The following is a 22,075-nucleotide window of genomic DNA, read 5'->3' as shown; positions in this document are numbered from 1 at the left end:
AAGTGTTGACAAGACATTGCTGTTGTACATTTTCAATTTGGTTCTCAGTGATTTTTCTGCTTCATGAGGTCTCTTCTAGCTGCTGGAGTGTACTGCTCTTTGATCACTTTTTTTTTTTCTTTTAATAAACTCTGATAGTACAACTACTACCTGGCCTTTTAAAATAAATTTTGCTTTTAGATTTTTTTCCTGCCTGCTTTACAGACAAACACACTGGACAGTAGGAGAGTATGGAATTTAAATGTGGCTGAGATTTGAGAATTAGATAGCAATATGAATAAACTATGAAAGACATGAGAATAATGCCCCGTTTTCTCCCAGGCGGTGACAGGTGCCAACCTGTTCAGTAATTGACATATTCTTAATTTCAGAAAAAAATCAGTGCATTCCTGAGTGTTTTCTTGTTGGGATTTTGCAAGTTTTCTTGCTTCTTTTTAGCATTGCTTTAACTTCAGCTTTAGGCATGTGCTAATGAAAGAATAGTTTTGAATATTAGCATCTTCCTACCACCTGGCCAGTTGTTCAATTAATGGACTGTCTAGCAATATTTATACACTTTGGTGAAATATGAGCAGTATTATTAGAGGCTGTATGGCCTGTTTATAGCAGGAGATGGAGTATAGGAGATACAGGATGGGACTGTTTGCTTGCCTTCTCTCCCTGTCCCATTCATGGTGGGTAGAAAAACAAGTCCACTATTTTTAAAGAAATGGACAAAACTGTTCATTGGCAGTCAAGATGATTTACAGAATATCTGTTGTATGGAATAAGCAATGTTGATGTTTTGCATTTAAAATCTATCTTTTTAAAAGCCTTTTTTTTGTTTAATTTGTTAGCAAATATGGAGGAAGAAAATTACTCCATTCTATAGTTAAATTAGCTGACCAGCATTCTGAAGCATACTAAAATTTTAATTTTAAGCCTGACTTAAGAATCCTAACTTAAAAGGTACCCTTTACCACTGCCATGGTTGAAATAGTTACTAAAGCTCAGGATTTATTTCCTATAATACCTTTTCTAATCAGTGCAGTCCCAAAAAATATTGACTTGCTTAAGGTTCTCATGCAGAGGACCACAACTACACTTATCTTTAAAAATCAGAGCTGCTTTTTATATGCCAAGTAGGAGACCCCTAGTCAAAACAGTATAAGATTAATGCTAATTATATTGTATTTGCAGACAGAAAACTACATGCAGCAAATACGTGAACAGCAGGAAAAGATAGAGCTTCAAAACAGCATTATTGCAAAACTGAAATCACAGTTGGCTGCTCTGAATGCTAATAGAGGTATGTACTCCAGTTTGCACATTATTGCTTTTCATGCTGTGTTGCTCTGATGAATAGTTCTGACTTTGTTTCTTCAGTTTTTACAATATACATATCTCAAATGAGTATCATACTTTTCTGTGAATGTGAGAGTTAACACAAATGTGCCATTTCAAGATCTATTTATAAAATGCAACACTTCTGGGGTCTCTCTTTATCCTCCTCAAGAAATGGTGAGATTTTCTTTAGAGGTAGAACCTGCTTACACTGAAGCCAATAAAAGTTAGGAAAATATGGTTCAAATCATTCACTAGAATTAAAAAAATATGTTACATATTAATTTTACACTTATCTGTTAATAAGTTTATCTCAGGTTCTTCTAGATGTGAGTGCTATGTCTATATGTCTTTTATGTTAGATGGCTCTTGTGATGCTAATCTTATTGGATAACCAGATTTTATAAGCAGGTAATTCTCTTTCAAATCAAATAGTCATTGATGGATAATTTTTCACTGTTTGACTGTATTACACAAATAAGAGAAAAGAGTCAAAGTAACCATGTGTTAATCTGCCATGCTCATTAAATATTTATTCACACTAGCCTAACACTCCTGGTTTTCATAAATACTAGCAAAGTGGCTGACTTTTATTTTTAGGGTACATGTACATCCTTTATTGCTGATTTGTCTTGCATTGTCTCCAAGCACTGAATTTGCCTTCTCTTGCTTGTTTAATATGAAGGCTTGCTGAAATAAAATAAAGGAGTTAATGCTTCATGTAATTTTGCTTGTATTTATAAACTGACTGTGAAAAATGCAGTGATAGTCGCCTTTTTTTTTTTTAATTTAAGGTAGTGCACATCCCTACATTATGATGCATGAAGACATTGAAACATTCAACTTACCTTTCAGCCAGCTCTCTGAAAAACTGAACATAGCAAAGCAAAGAGAAAAACTCTTAAAGGTACGGTCACCTGCAGTATATTTAACATAAGTTCACATTTGTGCTGTGATTATACTATGAGACCCTAAGAGGTAAGTGAGATTTTTACTGGTTCATTTGAGCTACACCTGAAGTGCACGAGTGTTGTGACACTGAGGTCTGTTTAGATGGACTAAACTACCTTTGATCCTTCCCAATGAAATTTCTGTTTGCCCATCAAGCTCCCTAGAATAGTTTTGATCATAAAGTAGGAACTTACTTGCTTATTTATTTCTTAATTTGCCAAAATCAGTGGTCAGAAAAGGGCTTTTTCTTTCTTACAACATCATTTCACATTGCAACCAGTCTCTGTATTTTTGCAAGAAATGGAGAATCTGCACTCAAAAAGTGATGGAGTAGAAAGTGAACCATACATTGCTCTGGATATGCTGCTGATTTGTTTGGATTTTCTAAATAGCCAGGTTTAAGACAATGTCTCTTCTGCCTCTCTTCACTGAAGTAACACTGAGATTTTTACTACAGCCTATTGAGAGTAATGGGAATAAGAGTAAAGCAATAGTGCAGAATATGACTTAATTTTATATATTAAGAAAAGACAGTGACAGAGATGCACAGAGTTGCGTTGTTCTTATCCTGTCATCTCAAGTTTTTTGAGAACAGTCTTGTAACATAAAATCTCATATTTTTGAATATGAATCTCCATAGCTCCATAGCAGGACCCTGTAAGGGTCATAAAAAGACCCTTGTGTGAAATCAGGCATTTTATTTAAAAAGAATCTATTTCAGGATTTATTTCCTAAACCTGAGCTAGAAACCAATTAATTATGCTAAATTCACAGAAATGCATTTTTTATCAGAAATGTTAATTGAAAAGTAATTTTACTGGATTGCTGATGCTTGCTTAATTATCCTGAATGAATCTCACTTGAGACTAAGCCTTTGCAAACATTTTAAATGTACTGTTAGAAAATCTTTATATATACAATCCTTTTCTATTTAAAAAAATCTCCATATAATTTTTCTGCACTAGAATCTGTAATCACAAGATGTCATTTCTTTCCTAATCTTTGCATTTATTTGGATTAGAACACAGCTGAAGGGTTAATTCTTTGATGGAACATCTTTGCATATTTTTGCATTTTGCTGTCTTGAGTTGGATAAAAATTATGCCTTACGCTTGCGCATGAAGACCTGATCAAGTCTAATATTTCATACTCTTGTTTCTGAATGCTTGCTAAAGAACAGTAGTTTTAAGTAACTTAGTCATATAATGAGTAGGAGAAAGGAGAAGCTGTGTTATCTGCTTTTCTCTTGGGCAAACACAGATTATGTGAGCTGTACAGGAGATTATAGGCAGTGCGTGAGAAGATGGAATCGTTATTTCAGGAGCTATTTTCTTAATGGAATGTACGTTATTTGTCTTTATCTGCATATTTTTGTGTGTAGTCACTTACTGCGGCTACCTCTCAGCAATAGGTATTTCATTGTGATTCTTCTCTTTCTGTGCCATGAACAGAAATATCACTGATATAACTCAATGCAGAATCAACTAGATCGTCTGTCTGCATTTAAACCCAGGCACAGTGCTATATAAATAAGGTCTTTTCAGAAGGAATGTGTAGGGAATCAAACCCGTGCAAAGCTGGGTTGACCCAGCCTACTCTATGTTCCTGTTCGGGGGAATGTAGTAGCTCTCTTACTCTGTGTTGAGAGCATGGAGCTTGAGGAAGAAGGTTGACTGGACAAAAGCTGGCTTCTGCAGTTACACACGATATCTTTGCACCATCTTTCTGATGCAAGGAGGACCCTAATGTTTGATATTGTGTCTAGTAAACTTACACTAAGCTGGCAAAAGGATACAAAGTTGTCCAGATAGCACAGCAGAGGCACACAGCTTCTACTGGCTCTGGCTGTGTCTTGGCCATGCCATTCATGAACTGGCGACAAGTAAGATACACGGCAGTCTCTCTACACAAGTTCTCATTTTGTTGAATAAACTCAGGGGAGAAGAACCATATAACCCCAACTTCCTGTTGAAGATGATGGAAAATTAACTGTGTTGTTTATATGCCTTTGTGGCAGCTGCCAATTTTTGTGCTTTTTAAATGTAGAACTTTTGATGTATGATGGATAAACTGCATGGAATGAATGTGTGAAACAAGTTGGGGAAAACCCAAAAGTTCCCATTTCTCTGTCTTTCTCAATAAATGAAGTAAAAGTAAAAAAAAACAGAACAGGTAGTCAGCCAGTGGAAGTTTGTGCTTCAAGGGAAAATTGGACAACTTCATGCACAAAAAATCTGTTGAGAGGTAGTAAATACAAAAAAACTATTGCTAAGAAGATCTGGGAATTTATTAAAGGATGTATCATGAATGTCTCCTGTTTTCTTGTACTTTTTTCTCCCCTAGACATCATATTTTGACATCTGTTAGCTCAAAAATCCATCATGCTCTCACTGGCCCAATATGGTTGTCTTATACCTAATTCAATAAAGTACTGGCTTTTTCAGGTATTGAAATTTGGAAGTTCAAATATTCTATTTGAAAGTCTGTATTTTTCTAGTCATACTCCATCCACATTATGCTCTAAACCAAATAAATTATGCCTACAGCCATTGTCCTTTACAGCCTCCTCAGAGTCTCTCCCATGGCTGGAGGTGCCTGGATTTATAGATACCTTCTGAAACTGTCTTTTGCTAAGTTCAGTGGGATTTTTCAGTGGATTGTATTCTGTCCTGCAGTAAAATGAATAGGAATCCTGAATTGATTGTAATAGGTGCATGATTAAAACTTAAATTTCAGATGTTTAAAATGAGGGAGGGGCTGTCTTTTCTGTGTTTTCTAGTAGTTGGTCATACTTATGTATTTTACATGCTGTTGTCAAGTTCTGTTGCCTGCATGTCATAAAATGTTTTAGGATTTTTTTGCTCACATTTTTCTTCACTGAAAGAGGTGAGTGGACCAGATTAGCTTGTTGGTCAGTACCAAATATATACAAGATTAAGAGATTTTTTCAGTCACCTGCCTGAGAAGACTAAAGGGCCCTATATTACTGCCTGGTTTTGAGACCCTGGCTAGACTTTGTTCAGCGGGAAGAATTTGGATCCAGTTACTCTCTCAGAGCCAAAGCTGCCCAGCAAAGAGAAAACCTTAGAGATGAGACCATGTCAAGCTTCTACTTTTTAGAACAGTCAGACATCAGAATTCTTATAAATTCAATAAAACATGAAGCTGAAGTCAACACCTGTGACAAGACAACATGCTCATGATCACATTTTCCTGGTTCAAGAATTTCAATATTAAACATTGTGTGGAATTTGTTCATCAGAGTGTTTTGTGCCATGAAAAAGAGGAGGACACTGTGTGTCAGGAATGAATGATGCATAGTTATACAAAATTGTTCATCCTGCAATAAATGTTTAGGTCTTCTTTTTTGTGCGGGACATAAACAGAGGAATGGCAGATGTATGGTAGTCATCTTTATGCTCTAAATTAGGGTCCTAAAATGGCTTACATAACTAAGAGCAGCTATTGCAGCAGTCTTGCAGAGTTGCATGTTCCAGCTAATACCAGCTTCTCTGGTGTCAGTTTGTTTCCTATCTTTAATGCAAAGAAAGCTGTACTTGATTTTGTGCTAGCTGATAATTTTATACATTTAACTGTTGTCTGCTGCTGGTATGATGTATGCAGTAGGATTAGGCCCTGCGACCAGACATAAACAATTCTGGTATCAGCAGCCTACGACCAGACATAAAAAATTCTGGTATCGGTAGCCTTTTCTCCTATTCCTTCATCTGTTTAATCTATCTCTACCCAATAATAACGAAGAGTTTGTGGATAAACTGTTAAAAGTTTCACTTAATATTCCCTTAGACCACTTACAGTTCACATCAGTTGAATAGTGGTTTCCCTTGAAACCGTATGACCATTTGTTTGTTGTAGGAAGCCACTGAAGTAGGCCATTATAGCACACTTCAGGGAAAAATAAAAGGACCTGCCTTTACTGCAGTACTGGTGACTGAGTGGTTGTGAAGCAGCTCTGCTGAAAAGGAGCTGGGATCTTGTTAAACAGCAAGCTGAGCATGAGCCAGCAGCATATCCTGACAGAAAAGAAGGGCAGCAGCTTCCTGGGTTGTATTAACAGGAGCACAGCTAACACACCCAGGGAAGTGAGTATCCTCCCTCTATTCAGTGTTCATGGACTGCATCTAGAACACTACATCCAGTTTGGGGACCTCTAGTACCACAAAGACATGGACAAACTAGAGTTCAGCAGAGGCTCCACTGAGATAATTGGAGGCTTGAGTACATATCCCATGAGAAGAAGCTGTAGAAACTGAACTTGTCCAGCCTGGAGAAGAGACGACTTCAGGGAAAGCCAATAGTTTTCCAATACCTATATTGAGGTTAGCAGGCAGATGGACCCAGGCTCTTAACAATGGTGCATGGCAAGAGGATAAGAGACAATGGGTAATTGAAAGAGTAAAGGTTCAGACTGGACATAAGAGAAAATATTTCACCATGAGGACAGCCAGACAATGGAAAAGGTTGCCCAGAGAGGTTGTGCAGTCTCCATCTTTGGGGAATTCAAGACCAAATGAGTAACCCAATCAAACATCATAACTGACCCTGATTTGATTAGAAGCTAGAGAACCCTTGAGTTCCTTTCCAAGTTCAATTATCCTCTGATCCTATAAAGCCTCTTCAAAAGAAAATATACTGATCTGTTCACAATACATATGTAACTACTTTGCTGGCAGCTAATACCAGCATGCTTAAAAGATCCAATGTGTTGCAAAGTACTTAACTGAGCAGGTATGACCTGTGTGATATAAAGTTTATAAAACTTCCGCCAGTTTATAAGTGTTACCAAATCATTGCAAACCACCAAACTCAGTATTGGAAACTGTAAGATTATCAAGCTATGAACAGTTGTATTATTGAAAGATCCCAAAAGGTTTCTCCAGTGCTTTTCCTGGTATCCTGATGGGGCACAAGGATGATTTCCATCAGTATGTACTGATATGTCCTCATTGCAACATGTTGCAATGGTTCTTCTCATGTGGCTTTTCTCCCTGCTTACTTAAATCTTGTCCTCACTTCCTGCAGGAGATACAGGAGAAATGGATGAGAACTACTGACCGTTGCTGCAGTGGTTCCAGTTATCCAAAGGCTTTTGAAAGCCCACATGGGAATTAGAGCTGTAATAGTCTCAAACATAAATTATGCTATATCACATGCTCAGTGAAAAAGTTCTTTTACTGTCCTTAAGATACAGTTGTTCTTCAAGGGCGTTATCTTTGATGAAAGCTTTTTCCTACATGTTTGGATTTTCCATTAATATCAAAAGAAAATACAGGAGAAACTGTGTCCCCTGGCTTTTTCTAAATGAGAAATGGAATTTCCAGAAATGCAAAGGGTGGAAGAAAGGCTAGGATTAAGGAGTTTTGCTGTGATAGAAACATGCCATTTTTAGGTAATGTTTTGAAGTCACTGAGCAGAAGAGGCTTAATCTGGATCTCTGAGATACCACCCAAGTCTGGAGTTGCATTGAAGCTCTTACTATAGGCTTACTATTCAGAGTCACAATTGAGAGTAAAAACCAATGATTCAAAGCTATTTTTCTGCAGGTTTTTGTTTGTGGTTTGTTTTTTCTTTAATCCGGATAGTAGTACCTTTTGAGGCTAAACACTTGTGTCAGCTACATGTACACACATCCATGCTTAAGAAGCTGGTGTCTTGGTGAAGCAGCTCTGGACCCACCCTTGCACGGCTGTCATTGTCAAGTAGAGAAGCCCTGCCTACCTACCTAATCTCCAAATGCACAACTTCACCCTATTTAGGTTCCATTTGAAAATAAAACATGGTCTTGGAAAAGCACTTAGCTGCTTCTTTCCTCTTAACCTTGCCCAACTTGCCTACAGACTATCTCACTGCATTTCACTGACATTCTTCTGCAAAAGTTAACTTTTGGGCATACTTCTCTCACAGAGACAATCATGGGGCTTCAGGACACTTTTTGTGACACTTGATACAGCTCAAGATTAGTGTTTCTGTAGATTTCATAAACTGACAACCATAAGGTGTTCATAGCAGCAGTTTTTAACTGCTGGTTGCTCTTGAAAATTTTTGCAATTTTCAAGCATATTAAAAAATTGAGCATATTAAAAAAAATTTTTGTTATTCTACCAAAAAACCCACATACATAAAAATTCCATTAATTACTAGATGGATCATTAAAGTCAGGACAGCCAGTGCTTTTTATTTAACAAATCTTTATGGGACTGAAATATTTTCAATACAGTCCTTGTGGAGGATGAGAGGCTGGAGAGCAGCCATGCAGAAAGAGATCTGAGATTTGGGTTGAGGGCAGGTTGATATGAGTCAACAATGTGCCCTGGCAGCCAAAAGGGTGAGCTGTGTCCTGGGGTGCATCAGGCAAAGCATCGCCAGCTGGTCAAGGGAGGTGTTTGTCCTGCTCTGCTCTGCACTGGTGTGGCCTCACCTCGAGCACTGTGGTGAGTTTTGGGCTCCACAAAACAAGAAGGACATCAAACTATCAAAGTGTGTCCAGAGGAGGGTGACCAAGATGGTGAAAGGTTTAAAGGGCAAGACTTACAAGGAGCAGCTGATGTCACTTGTTTGTTGAGCTTGGAAAAGAGAACCTGAGGGGTGACCTCACCCCAGTCTACAACTTCCACAGATGGGGGAGGTGCTGATCTCCTCTTTCTGGTGACCAGAAATAGGACACAAGGAAACGGAATGAAGTTACATCAGGGAAGTTCAGGTTGGACGTTAGGAAAAGGTTCTTCACTGAGAGGATTGTTGATTGTTGGAACAGGCTCTCCATGGAAGCCAGTCGTGGCATCAAGCCCGTCAAAGTTCAAAGAGTGTCTGGACAACACTCTTAGTCATATGGTTTAGTTTTAGGTAGTCCTGCAAAGAGCTGGGAGTTGGACTTGATCCTTATGGGTCCCTTCCAATTTGAGATATTCTGTGATTCTCTTATTGAGTTCTTGGGTTTGCTCAAAAATTAAGGTGGCTGCAGAATTATCACCATCTTCAAAATGGTTTAAGATTGAAATTCATGAAATATTATTTTATGTATTGTACATGCAAAAGATATAATTTTTTAATGTAAATTATACAGTAATTGAACAAAGTGTCTTTATTTTTTATAAACACTAATATGACTTTCAGAAATCCAGAAGATACAGTTCTTTGAATAATAATCTATGATAAGTTACATCTATGTGTAGTGGTAGAAGGTTTTTACTATCGATTTAAAAGTAATAATGTAATAAATAAGACTGATCCTTACTTATATTTCAAAACCTTAATTTAGCTTATTCCAGACTGCTGAATAGTGATAGTCCACAAGTCTCAGTTCTATTAATTGTACTGGTGTTTCTAAAATTATTTTTTAGGAACAGTTAGAAAGTGAGAGCATGAAATTGAAGCAACTTGAGGACAAAAGCAATCAAAAGGAAAGGAAGCTTTTATCTGTTATTTCCAACCAAGAAGATAAAATAAGAAATCTGAAAAGCAAATTGAAAGAATTAAATGAAGCACAAAAGAGTATACAGATGCCAATATATAAAAGGGAGGTAAGATAAGAAACCAAGTAGAGATAAAATGAAAAAGACAAACATTTGTAAATCATTACTTCTTTCAAACAGGAAATGTTTGGAATTTATACTAATTATTCTACTAAGCACATTTTAAATTTCAGCATTGTGTAATTACTAGGAAATTGTCAAAGTATATAAAGCACACAGGGAATACCATTAAATACATATTAGTTGGTTTGTATGTTAATTATCTTATGTTATGTCTTTAAAATGTTCATATTTGTGGAAACTCCAGATTATAATTTCTGGTTTATAAATTTCAGTTGGAAGTTTTCACCAAGACCGAGTTGATTTTTTTCTTTTTTTTTGCCACCCTATTTTTGTAACAGAATAGCATCCAGAGTGGTATTGTGGGATAGTTAGAGTGCAGTCACTGATGTGAATCTAACCATGTATACATATTCTACCTAGCTAATTTAAAGTGAACGCAGGTAAGGGTGGGAGCACAGCAACACATAAGTTGTTGCTATCGACTTCCCAAGCATTGTTTAACTTACTATGGCAAGCACTTGTAAAACATGTTACTAAGTATAAGGCAGCTCAAATGTGTCTACAGGAGCTGCAATTGCCTTTCAGTGCAAGGTGAGACACACCTGTAGGCTATGGATCTGTGGTTATAAGCACTGTATCAGCTTATACAGATTTCTAATCTTATACAGTTTAGAAATCAGCTGATTTGGGAGGTGTGATCAAGTTCATGTCTGTTTTGGAGCACATATGAACTACCCAGGCCATCTGGTAATGCAGCTCTAGTGGAACTCCAGCTTAATGACTGGTTGTTACAAAAACTTTCCTTAATGCCTGGCAGATTTAAAACTATGTAATACTGGAGTGAACCACACGGTGGTAGTCAAAGTTAATAACTTATTTAAAAACCTGCTAGAACTTCTGACATATTAGCTTGTGATGTGTTCAGTGAATAAATTGATTTTTAAGAGCTAAAATAGCTGGACACTTCACTAACAAGCTTATACAAAATAAATAATCTTACCTTATACATGACTGGAAAAGAATTACAGTCAAGCAATATTCTTAAGATCAGTTCCCTTTCAAGGGAGTATGAGCGGAGGAATGCCATACTGCATTAAACTAAAAACTGTTAAACTAAAATTAGGAATTTCACACAAACATTAAAAAACTGGTTTTGTCATTTTGTGAATATTTTGATAGCTTCCAGCAGGACTTAGCTGAAGGACCCCATGACATTTTTATTCATATCAAGGTGAAGCGCAAAATTAATATGCTAACATGTGCTCAATATTTTCGTATTTTACTTCAAGGTGAAAAGTAGGAAAGTTGTTCCAGATAACCCTGAATTATCTCTAGGGATCTCTGGTATTTCACCTATGGCTGAAAGGTAAATACTTTTGCAGCATTTCTAAAATTTGCTTTTGTCTTTTCTGTCTTTAAATAAGGCCCTCTTTTCTACACAGTACCTTAACAAAAGGATGGGGAGAAGTGGGAAGTGGGGAGCATCAGAGGTCAAAGAGCTCATGTGGGAAGGTAATAAAGCCAGCAACTATGTGGAATCATAACTGGGGCTTTACAAGTATGTAGGGGTAAGTTGGGAGGAAGAAAAATAGCCACTTGGTTCAGCAGGAGGTTAAACTCTGGGAATCAGCAGTGGATGTTAATGCTAGAGTTTGGATAACCATTGACTCCCTTGCATTAACTCTCTTCAGGACAGGAATGTACAACCATAATGGATTAACTGATCAGGAGGGAGTCTGATAGTCAGTATGAAGAAATAATTCATGGCCTGATCCATCCTAAATGAGAGAGTTTGAAACTAGGTTTATCTGTTAAGTGAAGCCAGTCAGCCCCTGCTATAACCAAGGAACCAAAAGCAGTAGATTTCCTAAGCAAGTATTCCCTCTTCTGCCAGTGATTTCAGAAGAGTATTGACCAAAGTCTTAGGTTTGCATTTTTCACAGGATAGGCAGTAATGCCACTTTTAACAATTTTACTGAAGTTAGGTAGAAGATTCTGTAAGGTGAGGTTGGGGGAGTGTTAAGGGAAAGTATGGTGAATTCTTGCTGTCTCCTTATTCTCTTGCCCCAACATTCTCTTGACCACTCCCAGACATAGGCTAGGTGAAGTGCATGGATCTTTAGTCTGGCTCACTACTCCTTTAGAATAAGAAGGAGAGGAAATAAGACTGTGATGTGAGAAAGACTTGTTTGTCTTTATTGATTTATATCTAAAAAATGAAAAACCTTTACTTGTCTTCTGTCTCCCTGCTCTCAAATAGCTCGCTTACTTTACTGTTTTCTTGGAAAGAGGTATGTGATTGGTAAGATTACTGGTAATCTTACACTGGTAAGATTATAGTATCACAAATGTCTAGCAAATTAAGATTGCTTCATCTAATACTATGTATATTTTAAAGCTCTGATTACAGACTTGAGTCTTTTATAATTTATGTATTAAAACATCTGAACAAATTGTCAGAATGAGAATGTTAAAAGTAGCAACTTTAACTCCTTCTGCTAATCTTTTTTTCAAAAGAGATACAAATAGACATTTGTAAGACATTCTCTTCAAAAAGAGAAGCACAGCAGAAGTAGGAACACAGCCCGATTGCTATACGAATAAGCAATAAAAAAGGAAAACAATTCAGTGGATTAAAGCAAAATCCCTTTTGAGGTCTTTTGATACAAAGATGCAAAAGAGAACACAAATCAAACTTCACTTTTTCATCCTTGAAGTTAATTTTATAAAATCCATTATGTTTTGCTTAGAAATGTAAATTACTCAGCAAGTTTATCAAAATTTCACAATGGAATTTTATGGATGCATCAATAACTGAATAACATAATGCCTTTGGGCAAATAAACTCACTCCAGCATGAACTATTTTTACCATTCTCAGTGCAGATAACTAAATATAAGATGGCCATGTATAATAAAATAAATCCCTCAAAATAAAAGGAAAATTCATATGATATTGTATGAAACAGAGAGGGAATGAGTTCACAAGCCCCTCTCCAAAATGCGAAGTAGACAGAAATGGAAAGAACAGTAACAAAGGCTTATGTGTTCCTTCTTCTGCAAAGTCTGAAATGTGCAGACAACAACAGAAAACAATGTTCATAGTGGCAGAATCTTATTTTCCCAAGAATGAGGTGGAAACAGTACCCATGGGAAAGATAAACTGTTCCACAAAATACCTGAGGGAACTGAAAGAAATATAAAGGCTGGATTTCTAGGGGCAGTCCTTGCAGAGTCAGTTCTTAAGTTCAAATATATGTGTGTATGATATGACTAAACAGCTCTTTGATAACATTTTCTTTTCCTTTTTCTGCTTGCTTTTATGAGGAGAACAAAAATATGTATACATATGTTGAGGAACAAGATGTCCAAGAAAAGTAGCTTGGAGTATTGCTTTTCTCTGGTTTCTGGGTGTGACTAGATTAAAGGTCACAACAAGCTGAATTGGTTGACTCTTAAATTTACAATTTGATCTTCCAGAGAGAATCTGGAGACTATTTTCCAGGACATGAAAGAAGAGTGTCATCGAATATGTATGCTAGCCGAAGAACAAACAGACCAACTGATTAAATTTAAGATAAAGCCAGAACCTGAAACTGGTAATATCATACTTAAGCTCTTATTGTGATTCAACTGTTTGAAAGCTTTGCTTTATATTTGAAAATACTGCAAATTACACATACATAGAAGTATTTCTACTGTTTACCATCTGCCTTTTTCAAGTCTGTTCACATGGTGCTCAGTATTTCACCAAGAAAAAGCACCGCCAGTTTTGGCATTCTATGACGAATTCTCCAAATCACATGCTATAAAAGACAGTCATCACATCAATGGCTCTTGTAATTGTTTTGCCCCTTGGAGTGAGAGGCAGGCACTTACTACATGTGATATCCCATCATACTGTGTGAATGACAGCACTTGCTTGCTTTTAATTTAGCTGTCAGTTCAAAAGATGTCTGCTATGAATGTCTCTGGCCCCATATCTGTTAGAGGAAAACTGCTGGACTGAGAACAGTCAGAGAACTTATTTTCTAGACTTCCTTGTGCAGACTCTTGAATACTGTTTTGTTATATGGGACAAGAGCTTCATCCAACACTTCCTGAAAACAAAAGAAAGGCTTGAATTTTGTTGCAGCCGTAAGAGATCCTGGATATCCAGTTCTCCTAATGCTTAAGTTTAATATAACGTAAGCTACTGTGGATATTTTCTACTAGCTTTTCGAATAGTAGGATCAGACTCTTAAGTGATTTCAATAAACACCTGCCAAACTCACACAGCTGATGCAAAATATGCTGATTTCAGCTCTTTCTTTTAATTTAGGTCATCCATTACTGAAGTTTTGTTACATGAAGTGCTAATGTGTATCTTGTGGTTTCAAATTGCTGTGTCTGAACTGTATTGCTATATATGTTAATAACTTTCTTATTTGAGGGTGGAAATTTTGGAGGATGTGTGTTTGGCAACTTACTTCAGAATGGTTTTGGTTTCCCTAAAGAAGTGCCTAACTCAACGGTGTGAAAAGCTATACATGATATAGATTTAAACTGTTTGATTTCTGTTACTTCTGTGTTCCACTTTACTGCAATATCTGAGTGATGTCAGAAGGGTGCTGTACAATCAATGTGTACTGAAGTTATTATCTTACCTGATTAGGATTAACCATGTACATTATTATCATTTTTGTTAATAAAGTGCTGAAAATGAAGGGGGAATTCTCAAAACAAGTGAAAATATGGTCCCATTTCTGAATAGTTATTCAGTTTAAATATTTAACTAATTTGGAAACCAGTGGGAGTTTGGTACCTGAATACCTTCTAAAATCGTGCTCATGGTGCCTAGCATGTTCTTGGCACTGTGTGAAATGGTTTGGGTTCCAGCTTCTATTTCTGCCACTTCAGTAAATATAGGCAAGTATGTGTTAAGAGTATGGGACAACATAATTTTCAATAAAATGAAAATGTTTATAGCCATAAATCAAACAGAAATAGAATTACTAGAACATAATTTTTCCTTTTATTCTGTTCTGATAGTTTTTCTGTCAGATCTCATGTTTGTGAAAGAGAATTCAGTCTGATTTTAAAGAGAAAAAAGTAACAATTAAAAAAAGCCAAGAAAGAAGATCAAAAACCCCACAGGAAAAAGACTCCCAACACCATTATCTTTAATAATTGTACTTCAATGGACTGTTTAATGTTTTCTTCATTCTTTCTTCACAGAAATACAGTTTTCCATGCCAATACAGTGTACTGATAAAACTGATGAACAAGCAGAAGAGCTTTTTAAGCCTCGGGTTATAAAGGATATAAATAGAGGTGCATCATGCATCACATCTATCACACCAAGAGGAGTGGGCCAAGATGAGGACAACAACTCTGTAGAATCACTTTCTAAATTTAATGTCAAGTTTCCACCTACAGACAATGACTCTGCTTTCTTGCAGAGCACTCAGGAAAAACCAACAGTTTCTTGTACTGGTATAGCTGAAAACATGCTTCAAGATCATCATTTTAACCTGGAGCACAGAGACCGTGCTGCTAACCTCAGTAAATTGGAACCTAACTCATTTGAAGCTCATGGCATTGATCTCATGACCTCAGCTTTACAAAGCTTAACTACTGTTGACAAAACAAACCCCTCAGATCATGCAAACGTGTCTATAGAAAATATCCATGACAAACCGTGTTTAAAAACAACAGACAGTGGTTTCACATTTGTACCTAAGCACACAAACCAGGGTGTACCTGAAGCAATTTTTTCTTTAGAAACTGCTGGAACAACCGTCAGAGGTCCTCATCAGGTATCTATCTATAAATAGTGTACATTTCAAAAAATGGTAATGATTCAGACACAAACTTTGCAAAGAGCTTTGAGACAGGATTAATATATTCTATATTCATCAGTGGTTTTTTTAAGACAATATCTCTTGTCAGTTCTTCTTCCTAATACTGGTGTATGTATACAAGTCACTTTTCCAGTGAAAGGGCAGGAATTTAAGCAGACACAGGCACTGGATGCTTGTACAAATTTCAGTTCATCTCGATATTAATTGCTTCTATATCTATTTCAAAGCTGTCATTAATTGTAAGTTGCCCCCTAGATTGCTTTCCTTCTACCCTTGATCTCAGTTGAATAGGGCACAAATTTGTTTAAATTGTTTTTCATGTACAGCAGAAAATATGAAAAATGGACTAATTAAAAAGCTGAACAGATAAATACTTCCACTATGCTACTTTTTATCTCAATCTGAAGTATAAACAACACCCTATTCCTCCCCTCTAAGAAAACTTAAATTATTTCATCGTAGGAGGAAAGCATTTTTTCAAATGAAGGAAAGTTCACTAAAATACTTTATTTTAGGTTTATGTAGGTAATTTGGGCTTGAATTTCAGTTGTAGCTTGAAGTCCATGGGAGCTTCTGAAAACAAGGCCCAGTTGCTGTAATGCAGAAAAGTATTTTGTCAGGTTCTGACACTCACAACTCTTGAATACTTTGCTTCTTTTGTGTAACATCCTGTCTCACCTGAAAGGTGGCAAAATTATGGAGCTTTATAGACTGATCTGGTTGGTTGGTTGGTTGGTTGGTTGGTTTTTTCTGTGGCTTTGCTCGCACCTTGTGAAAGAACAGATTTTCAAGAATAAGCAAGTAGTGATATTTAGGAATTCTCTGAGCCTAAATTTCACATATTTTTACTACTTACATTTATGTAGTTTTGTGTTCTTTTCTAATGACAAGGTACGTGCAGCAGAAGAGCTTTACATCTCCATTTGGCCACTGCATGACATGCAAAACTAGCATGTGGAAAGTGTCTGTAGGACGTGATAGCTTTGATGTTTTCTTCTAAAATTTACCCAGTCTAGTTTAATTTTCTATCACAAACAAGTTTTGCATGAAAATTTTAAAGCATGGAAAGTTTGCTGTTCTTCATCATTGTATTTTAAACTATAAGCCTGATTTTTCAAAAGGTATTTTAAATATCTATTTGTAATATAGGAGATCTCAATTCTATACTAACTTATTAATCACAACTTTTGTTGTTCTTTATTTTTCATTGGGTCCTCAGTTCCAGTTGCGACTGAGTTAAACAAATTAAAACATTTATTTTATTGCCAGCAGAATTGCTGTGGAGCTATGAAGCATTCACTCCATTGCTTGTTACTATCCTCCTTTCCTGTATTCCCTCTCCAGCTTGTTCTTTTAGTAGTTAGTATGTGTATTCATTTTTCAATAGATGGCACCCTGCATTGTACATTACAGCAAGTGAAACAGCTGGTGTGTGGTTATAAATTGATAGGGGAGTGTGCAGCTTAAAAAGTACAGAACAGTGGTTGAATAGCAATAAGCCTTTGATCATTGGTATTTCTGCAAAATAAGGAAATTAATTTGGAGCTATCATTTAAAATGTGAATGATCTACTTTGTGGAGAAAAATGTACTAATGCTAACACTCAGAGAAAAAGAAAGCTAATAGTGACTGTTTCAGTATTTGTAAGTCATATCTACAATAGCACTGCATTGATTAAAATGTTACATCTTATCTACAAGCTTGTTTGAAACAAGCCAATATTACTTTAGAATCCATTAAATGTACATCTGTGTATATCAGTATTTAAAGATCCATCACCTTTATTCAGCAGCATTCAAAATAGGTTTTTAAATATTTTTCCCAGTGAATTGGACTCAGCTCTAGAGATTTTTTCTGACTGTTAATTGTGCTAATGAGTTGATTCACAGATAATATATATGTAGATTAAAACACTCATTTTTTTTAGAAGTTAGTTGTATACGTGCCCTTTCCATTGTGTTAACCTTAGCAAATTTATGTAAAAACTTGTTCTTAGTATTTTTACCACCTTTCTAAGGGTAGTTATCCTGCATACAGCTTCTATCATCCCTTCCAGTGGTGAAGCTCCAATAGGAAGGAATAACATATCTCAATTTTTTTCCCTAGCGTAGATAAAACTTTCAAGTATTTACTACATATGTTAACTTATAAAATGGAAAACCCCATAAATGCAGTAGATTTGGCAACAGTAAGTTCTTGGAACTGCTCTCAGTTGGTGTAATAAATTTAGCTCTTTCCTTCTATGTGGATACTAAATCTAAAACTCAGTACTGTTTTCTTTAGATGTAATTTAAAAAAAAAAACGTGACTGAAAAGAGCAGCAGATTAAAATAAACATGGATATTAGTGAACCTAGGATTTTACAGACTACATTTAACTGAGACTTTCATATAGATGCACGTGTTTATCTGTATTTATCTGCAGTTTGAGGGGGTTGTTTCCACCAAAAATATTTCTAAGTATGTTTATGATTTTAAAAGCAAATCAACAGTCTATTAATTTTAATCTGAATATTGATGTTTTTGAAATGGAATACCTGCTTAAATAGTTCTCCTATTCTGAAAACAATATTAAGTACATGCTTAGCACTCAAAGAAATGGAAGTTAAGTGCCTGCATCTGTGGGTTGCTGGATGAGTACCTCCCCTTGTTATGCTTCCAAGATGAGATATAGTATTTTTACAATATTATTTTATCTCTTTTTCAAATTATGCTTTACATCATAAGGTATCAGAAACAAGTAATTCTGAACACATTTATGTGGTGTGTTTAAGTGTGTTAACTTATGTTTAAGTGTGTCAGTGTCTAGATAGATTTAATATGCAATTTACACCAGCAATATACAATAAGTAGACTCTTCGAGCTGAAAAGAAGTGGTGTGATTGCACTTAATTACTAATTAGTCAATTTAATTATATGGATTGCTGACCATAATGAAAGACAGTAAATCTGCTATTGCTATGTGATAAGCTAAACACTGTTTAAATACCAAATAGGCAGGAAATTGACTCCCAAGAAGTTTCGGGTTGTTTAAAAAGAAGGTTTAACCGCAGTGAAAGCCAGGTTAGTTGTACAGTGGGTTACCATGGCAGGAATAAACAATAGATTCTAACTATTTGACATGATGAAATTGGAAGAGCTGAAAATTAAAAATCTTGGGTAAGTATCAGTAGCAAGAAATTTAAAACTTCTAAAGAAACTACTTTCTAAAGTATTCTTGCTTGCCTTTCCATGTGCTAGTGAAGCAAGAGGGAAGAAAACTGAGCCAAAAAAAACCCTGTAGGGTGCTCTTCTCTTCTAGATTCCATCCCCACATAGAGCTCATACCAGCTTGCTGCCATTCTGTCTACTTTGCAGTCACAGCAGTATGCATTTGGTTTTCAATTTACTCAAAACCTGATTGTCCTGGCCATATAACAGAACTATTTATTTGATCTTGTGTTGCTAATATTAAAGTAATGAAACTGAATTTTTAACTTTACTTTGAAAACTGATAGAAGACTTTTTGGTTCCTAGCTGGTATGATTCTAAATAGTGCACACGTAGTCTCCAGACTTAAGTGCCTTGAATTCCAATGTCGGATAAACAGAGTTAGCTTTAAGCTGACTAGCTCAGGGACCAAGAGCAATGCAGCTGCTGAACCCAATACAGCATAGTTCACAGAATTGCCTGAATGCATGGGTGTGTATTCAGATGGTCCCAGCAAGTTTGATGCTGTCATGGCTGAAGGAATCCCAAACCAGATTATTTGAGACACATTTACAGTAAAAGACAGTCAGAGCAAATAAGTACCTTAAGCCACATGATATTGCTCTAATAATTTTGTAAGTAAACTGAAAGTTAGTTACGTGCCAATAAGAATGGAGATATTAACTCTGTACAAGAAACAGTTTATTCTAAGGTAAAAAATGTATTTTCTTATTTCTGTTGAATGGCTATTGTGTACTATGACTTCTAGAGTAAAATACTGAAATGCAGAGTTAAAGAAAAGCTTTAATATGTATCAAACTGGTATTACAGACTATTGTTTATAGCAGTATTTATTATTAATAGATACCAAGGTATTTTAAGTATTTGCAAGGACAGTGTGTTTACAGAACTTAAAAAAACCTAAGTTCTACCTTGTTTTTTTTAAATGAGAACTCTCTAGTTAACGTCTCTGGTGAGGTAGGTGTAAAGGATACCCAGTTTAAAGAGACAGGTATTTTTTTAATATAAATATAAGCTACAGCATAATGTAAACCACATTATAAACTACAGCAATAATAATTTTCTGTTTCTTTTAGATCATTTGGCAGCCTCAAGACAATGATTTGCTGGCACAAGCATATGCAGACTCTGAACTGAATCAGTGTAGAATATGTGAATTCTGTCGAGAAGTTTTCCCACCATCTCCAACATCTAAGGAAGATTTTCTTCGTCATCTGAATTCCCACTTTAAAGTACAGTCTTAATGTATGAGAATTCAATGGTTCACTGGTTTTGCATACTTTTTTTTTATTCAATAGATACGCTAAGAATTTAAGAATTAAGACTTCTTGTAACAAGAACTCATGACTGAAATTGTTTGTCAGATAAGCACATTTTTAGTTGTCTTTTGACAAGGTAAAATGAAACTAAGTCACTCAGTACTGTAATTCACATTATTGCTTGTTACGCCTCACTATTAACTTCAAGAGTGATGTCAAACACTTTTTTTTCCCAATTAATCTTTGCCTGATAGGCCCAAAGTCATGATTATATTTATGAGTGTAGACTTGCAGGATTAATGCCTTAATATGACTGGCAAAATTGATGTAATGCTAGGATTTTTTTCACAGTATCCAACGATGTGATTATATTCTCCTTGAAGTAAACAGGAAGAGAAGCAGGCTCTCATTTTTCATTTCTATTATAAAATTTCCAAATTTAACTTAAAATAGCAAACTTCTTAATTCAGATTCTTATAAAATTATCACAGTAACCTAATGCCAGGTGTGCCAAAATTAGAATAGGCTTGTTCACTGGTAACCTAAATGAATGGTTGACTTTCCCAGAACAACTGTTTACTAGAGAGAGTAATCAAAAACAGCACATAAATGATCCTTTTGCCAAAATGTAACAGTAATGATTTTATGGATATCTGTTACATGTTATTAAATAAAAAAAATACTTGTTTGTGTACCTTTCTAGCATTAATAATTACTAAAAATGCTTTCAGGAAAAAGATTATATTAGTATGAAGGATAGGAAAGGTTAAACTTTCCCTAAAATTAATAGTACCAAAGATTATTTGCCTTTTCTTCTGGTCTGCTACGAAGAATCGCTCAAGTCTGGTACAGACTAGAAAGCAAAGGCAAAAACCTAATCACCCAAATCTCAGTGACTTCATTTTTAACCTGAATATGCTTAGCAGCTTTCTCAATGCAATTAAAATCTGTGTTTAGTTGAAACATTGCAGTCTGATAGTTTGCACATTTTCTGGATTTCTTGATATCAAATTAAAAAGAAGGGGGAGTACCAAGTATTTTAAATTAAAGGGTGCTTGCTTTTTGCATTTGAACTGAATATAGGGTTTAGTCCTGATATTTGATAATTAGCATTAGGATTTTCCTAGCAGCAAAGCACAACATTTTCTCTTTTTAAAGATTGGTTCGCAGGTGACAAATTTCTGGAAGAATTAACACCTGCATAATTTTTAGAAATGGATTTTTCTGCAATTATTTTCTCTATTTTAAACATGTCATGTTTGTGATGGGCTGTCAACAGAGTGTGCTGTAATAAACAGTGCATGTCTGCTACATGACCTGGAGAAAGAGTTTGTTACTGTTCAGAGCTGTACACCCCCGCCGGTCGCCAGCGGTGAAGAGGCGATGTTCGGGCCTGGACTCGCCGTGCGGCGTGTGAAATTCCTCCCCAGAGAGCACGGCTGGGGGTGGTTCTCGGGAGAGGCAGAAGTTCCAGGCTTGGGAGGAGAGAAGGGGATTCGCACATCTCCATCCAGCCCGACACACAACACTGACTCGTCCTCTCAACCGTGAAATTCGAGCTCAGAAGCTCACGTTATTAAGAGATGAACAAACTGCGAATCACCTTTGAAGAAAATAAAGTCATCTGTTTTTCTCCCCCGCCCTCCAAGCGTGGATGCTTTTTCCCCAAGAGCCCTTGTGCTGGCAGAGCAGGGAGCCCTGCGCCGAGCCCGAGACCCCGCGTGGGGCCACGGCTTTTGTTGCTGGAGGCAGCCTGGGGTCCCCTGCAGCCCGGGACAGAGCGGAGAGGGCGGGAGGAAGCGGGGGGAACACGGTTGACCAAAGTCTCGACAACCAGCAGAACTCAATCCATCTCCCACTGTGAGAGCTCCTGCCTAGTGCGGCGTCTTAGGAAGCTGTTTAATCCTGCGTGCGTAAAACTGTTGCTGCCTGAGG

The 22,075-nt window shown here is 36.4% G+C and overlaps 1 protein-coding gene across 8 annotated transcripts in view; it reads left to right on the top strand.

Annotated features, from left to right (window-relative positions):
• The window catches only part of TANK (TRAF family member associated NFKB activator), a 28,563-nt gene extending 6,788 nt beyond the window's left edge, over positions 1-21,775 (top strand). For 6 of the 8 annotated variants that reach the window (XM_064661077.1, XM_064661080.1, XM_064661078.1 and 3 more), the window contains 8 exons: positions 1,180-1,288; positions 2,118-2,230; positions 9,636-9,815; positions 11,255-11,342; positions 12,091-12,121; positions 13,310-13,428; positions 15,047-15,627; positions 19,958-21,775. In XM_064661077.1, the coding sequence (XP_064517147.1) occupies positions 1,180-1,288; positions 2,118-2,230; positions 9,636-9,815; positions 11,255-11,342; positions 12,091-12,121; positions 13,310-13,428; positions 15,047-15,627; positions 19,958-20,125 (1,389 nt within the window). In that variant the 3' untranslated portion in view covers positions 20,126-21,775. Of the gene's footprint in view, positions 1-1,179; positions 1,289-2,117; positions 2,231-9,635; positions 9,816-11,119; positions 11,197-11,254; positions 11,343-12,090; positions 12,122-13,309; positions 13,429-15,046; positions 15,628-19,957 lie in introns of all 8 variants that reach the window. The other 2 variants (XM_064661083.1, XM_064661084.1) reach the window with 1 other exon arrangement.
• The last annotated feature ends 300 nt before the right edge of the window (positions 21,776-22,075 follow it).

The sequence above is a fragment of the Pseudopipra pipra genome, chromosome 7 (genome assembly GCF_036250125.1).
Source record: "Pseudopipra pipra isolate bDixPip1 chromosome 7, bDixPip1.hap1, whole genome shotgun sequence".
Taxonomy (NCBI): Eukaryota; Metazoa; Chordata; class Aves; order Passeriformes; family Pipridae; genus Pseudopipra; species Pseudopipra pipra.
The sequence above is the reverse complement of the archived record's forward strand: the minus strand, read 5'-3'. Positions and strand labels throughout refer to the sequence as shown.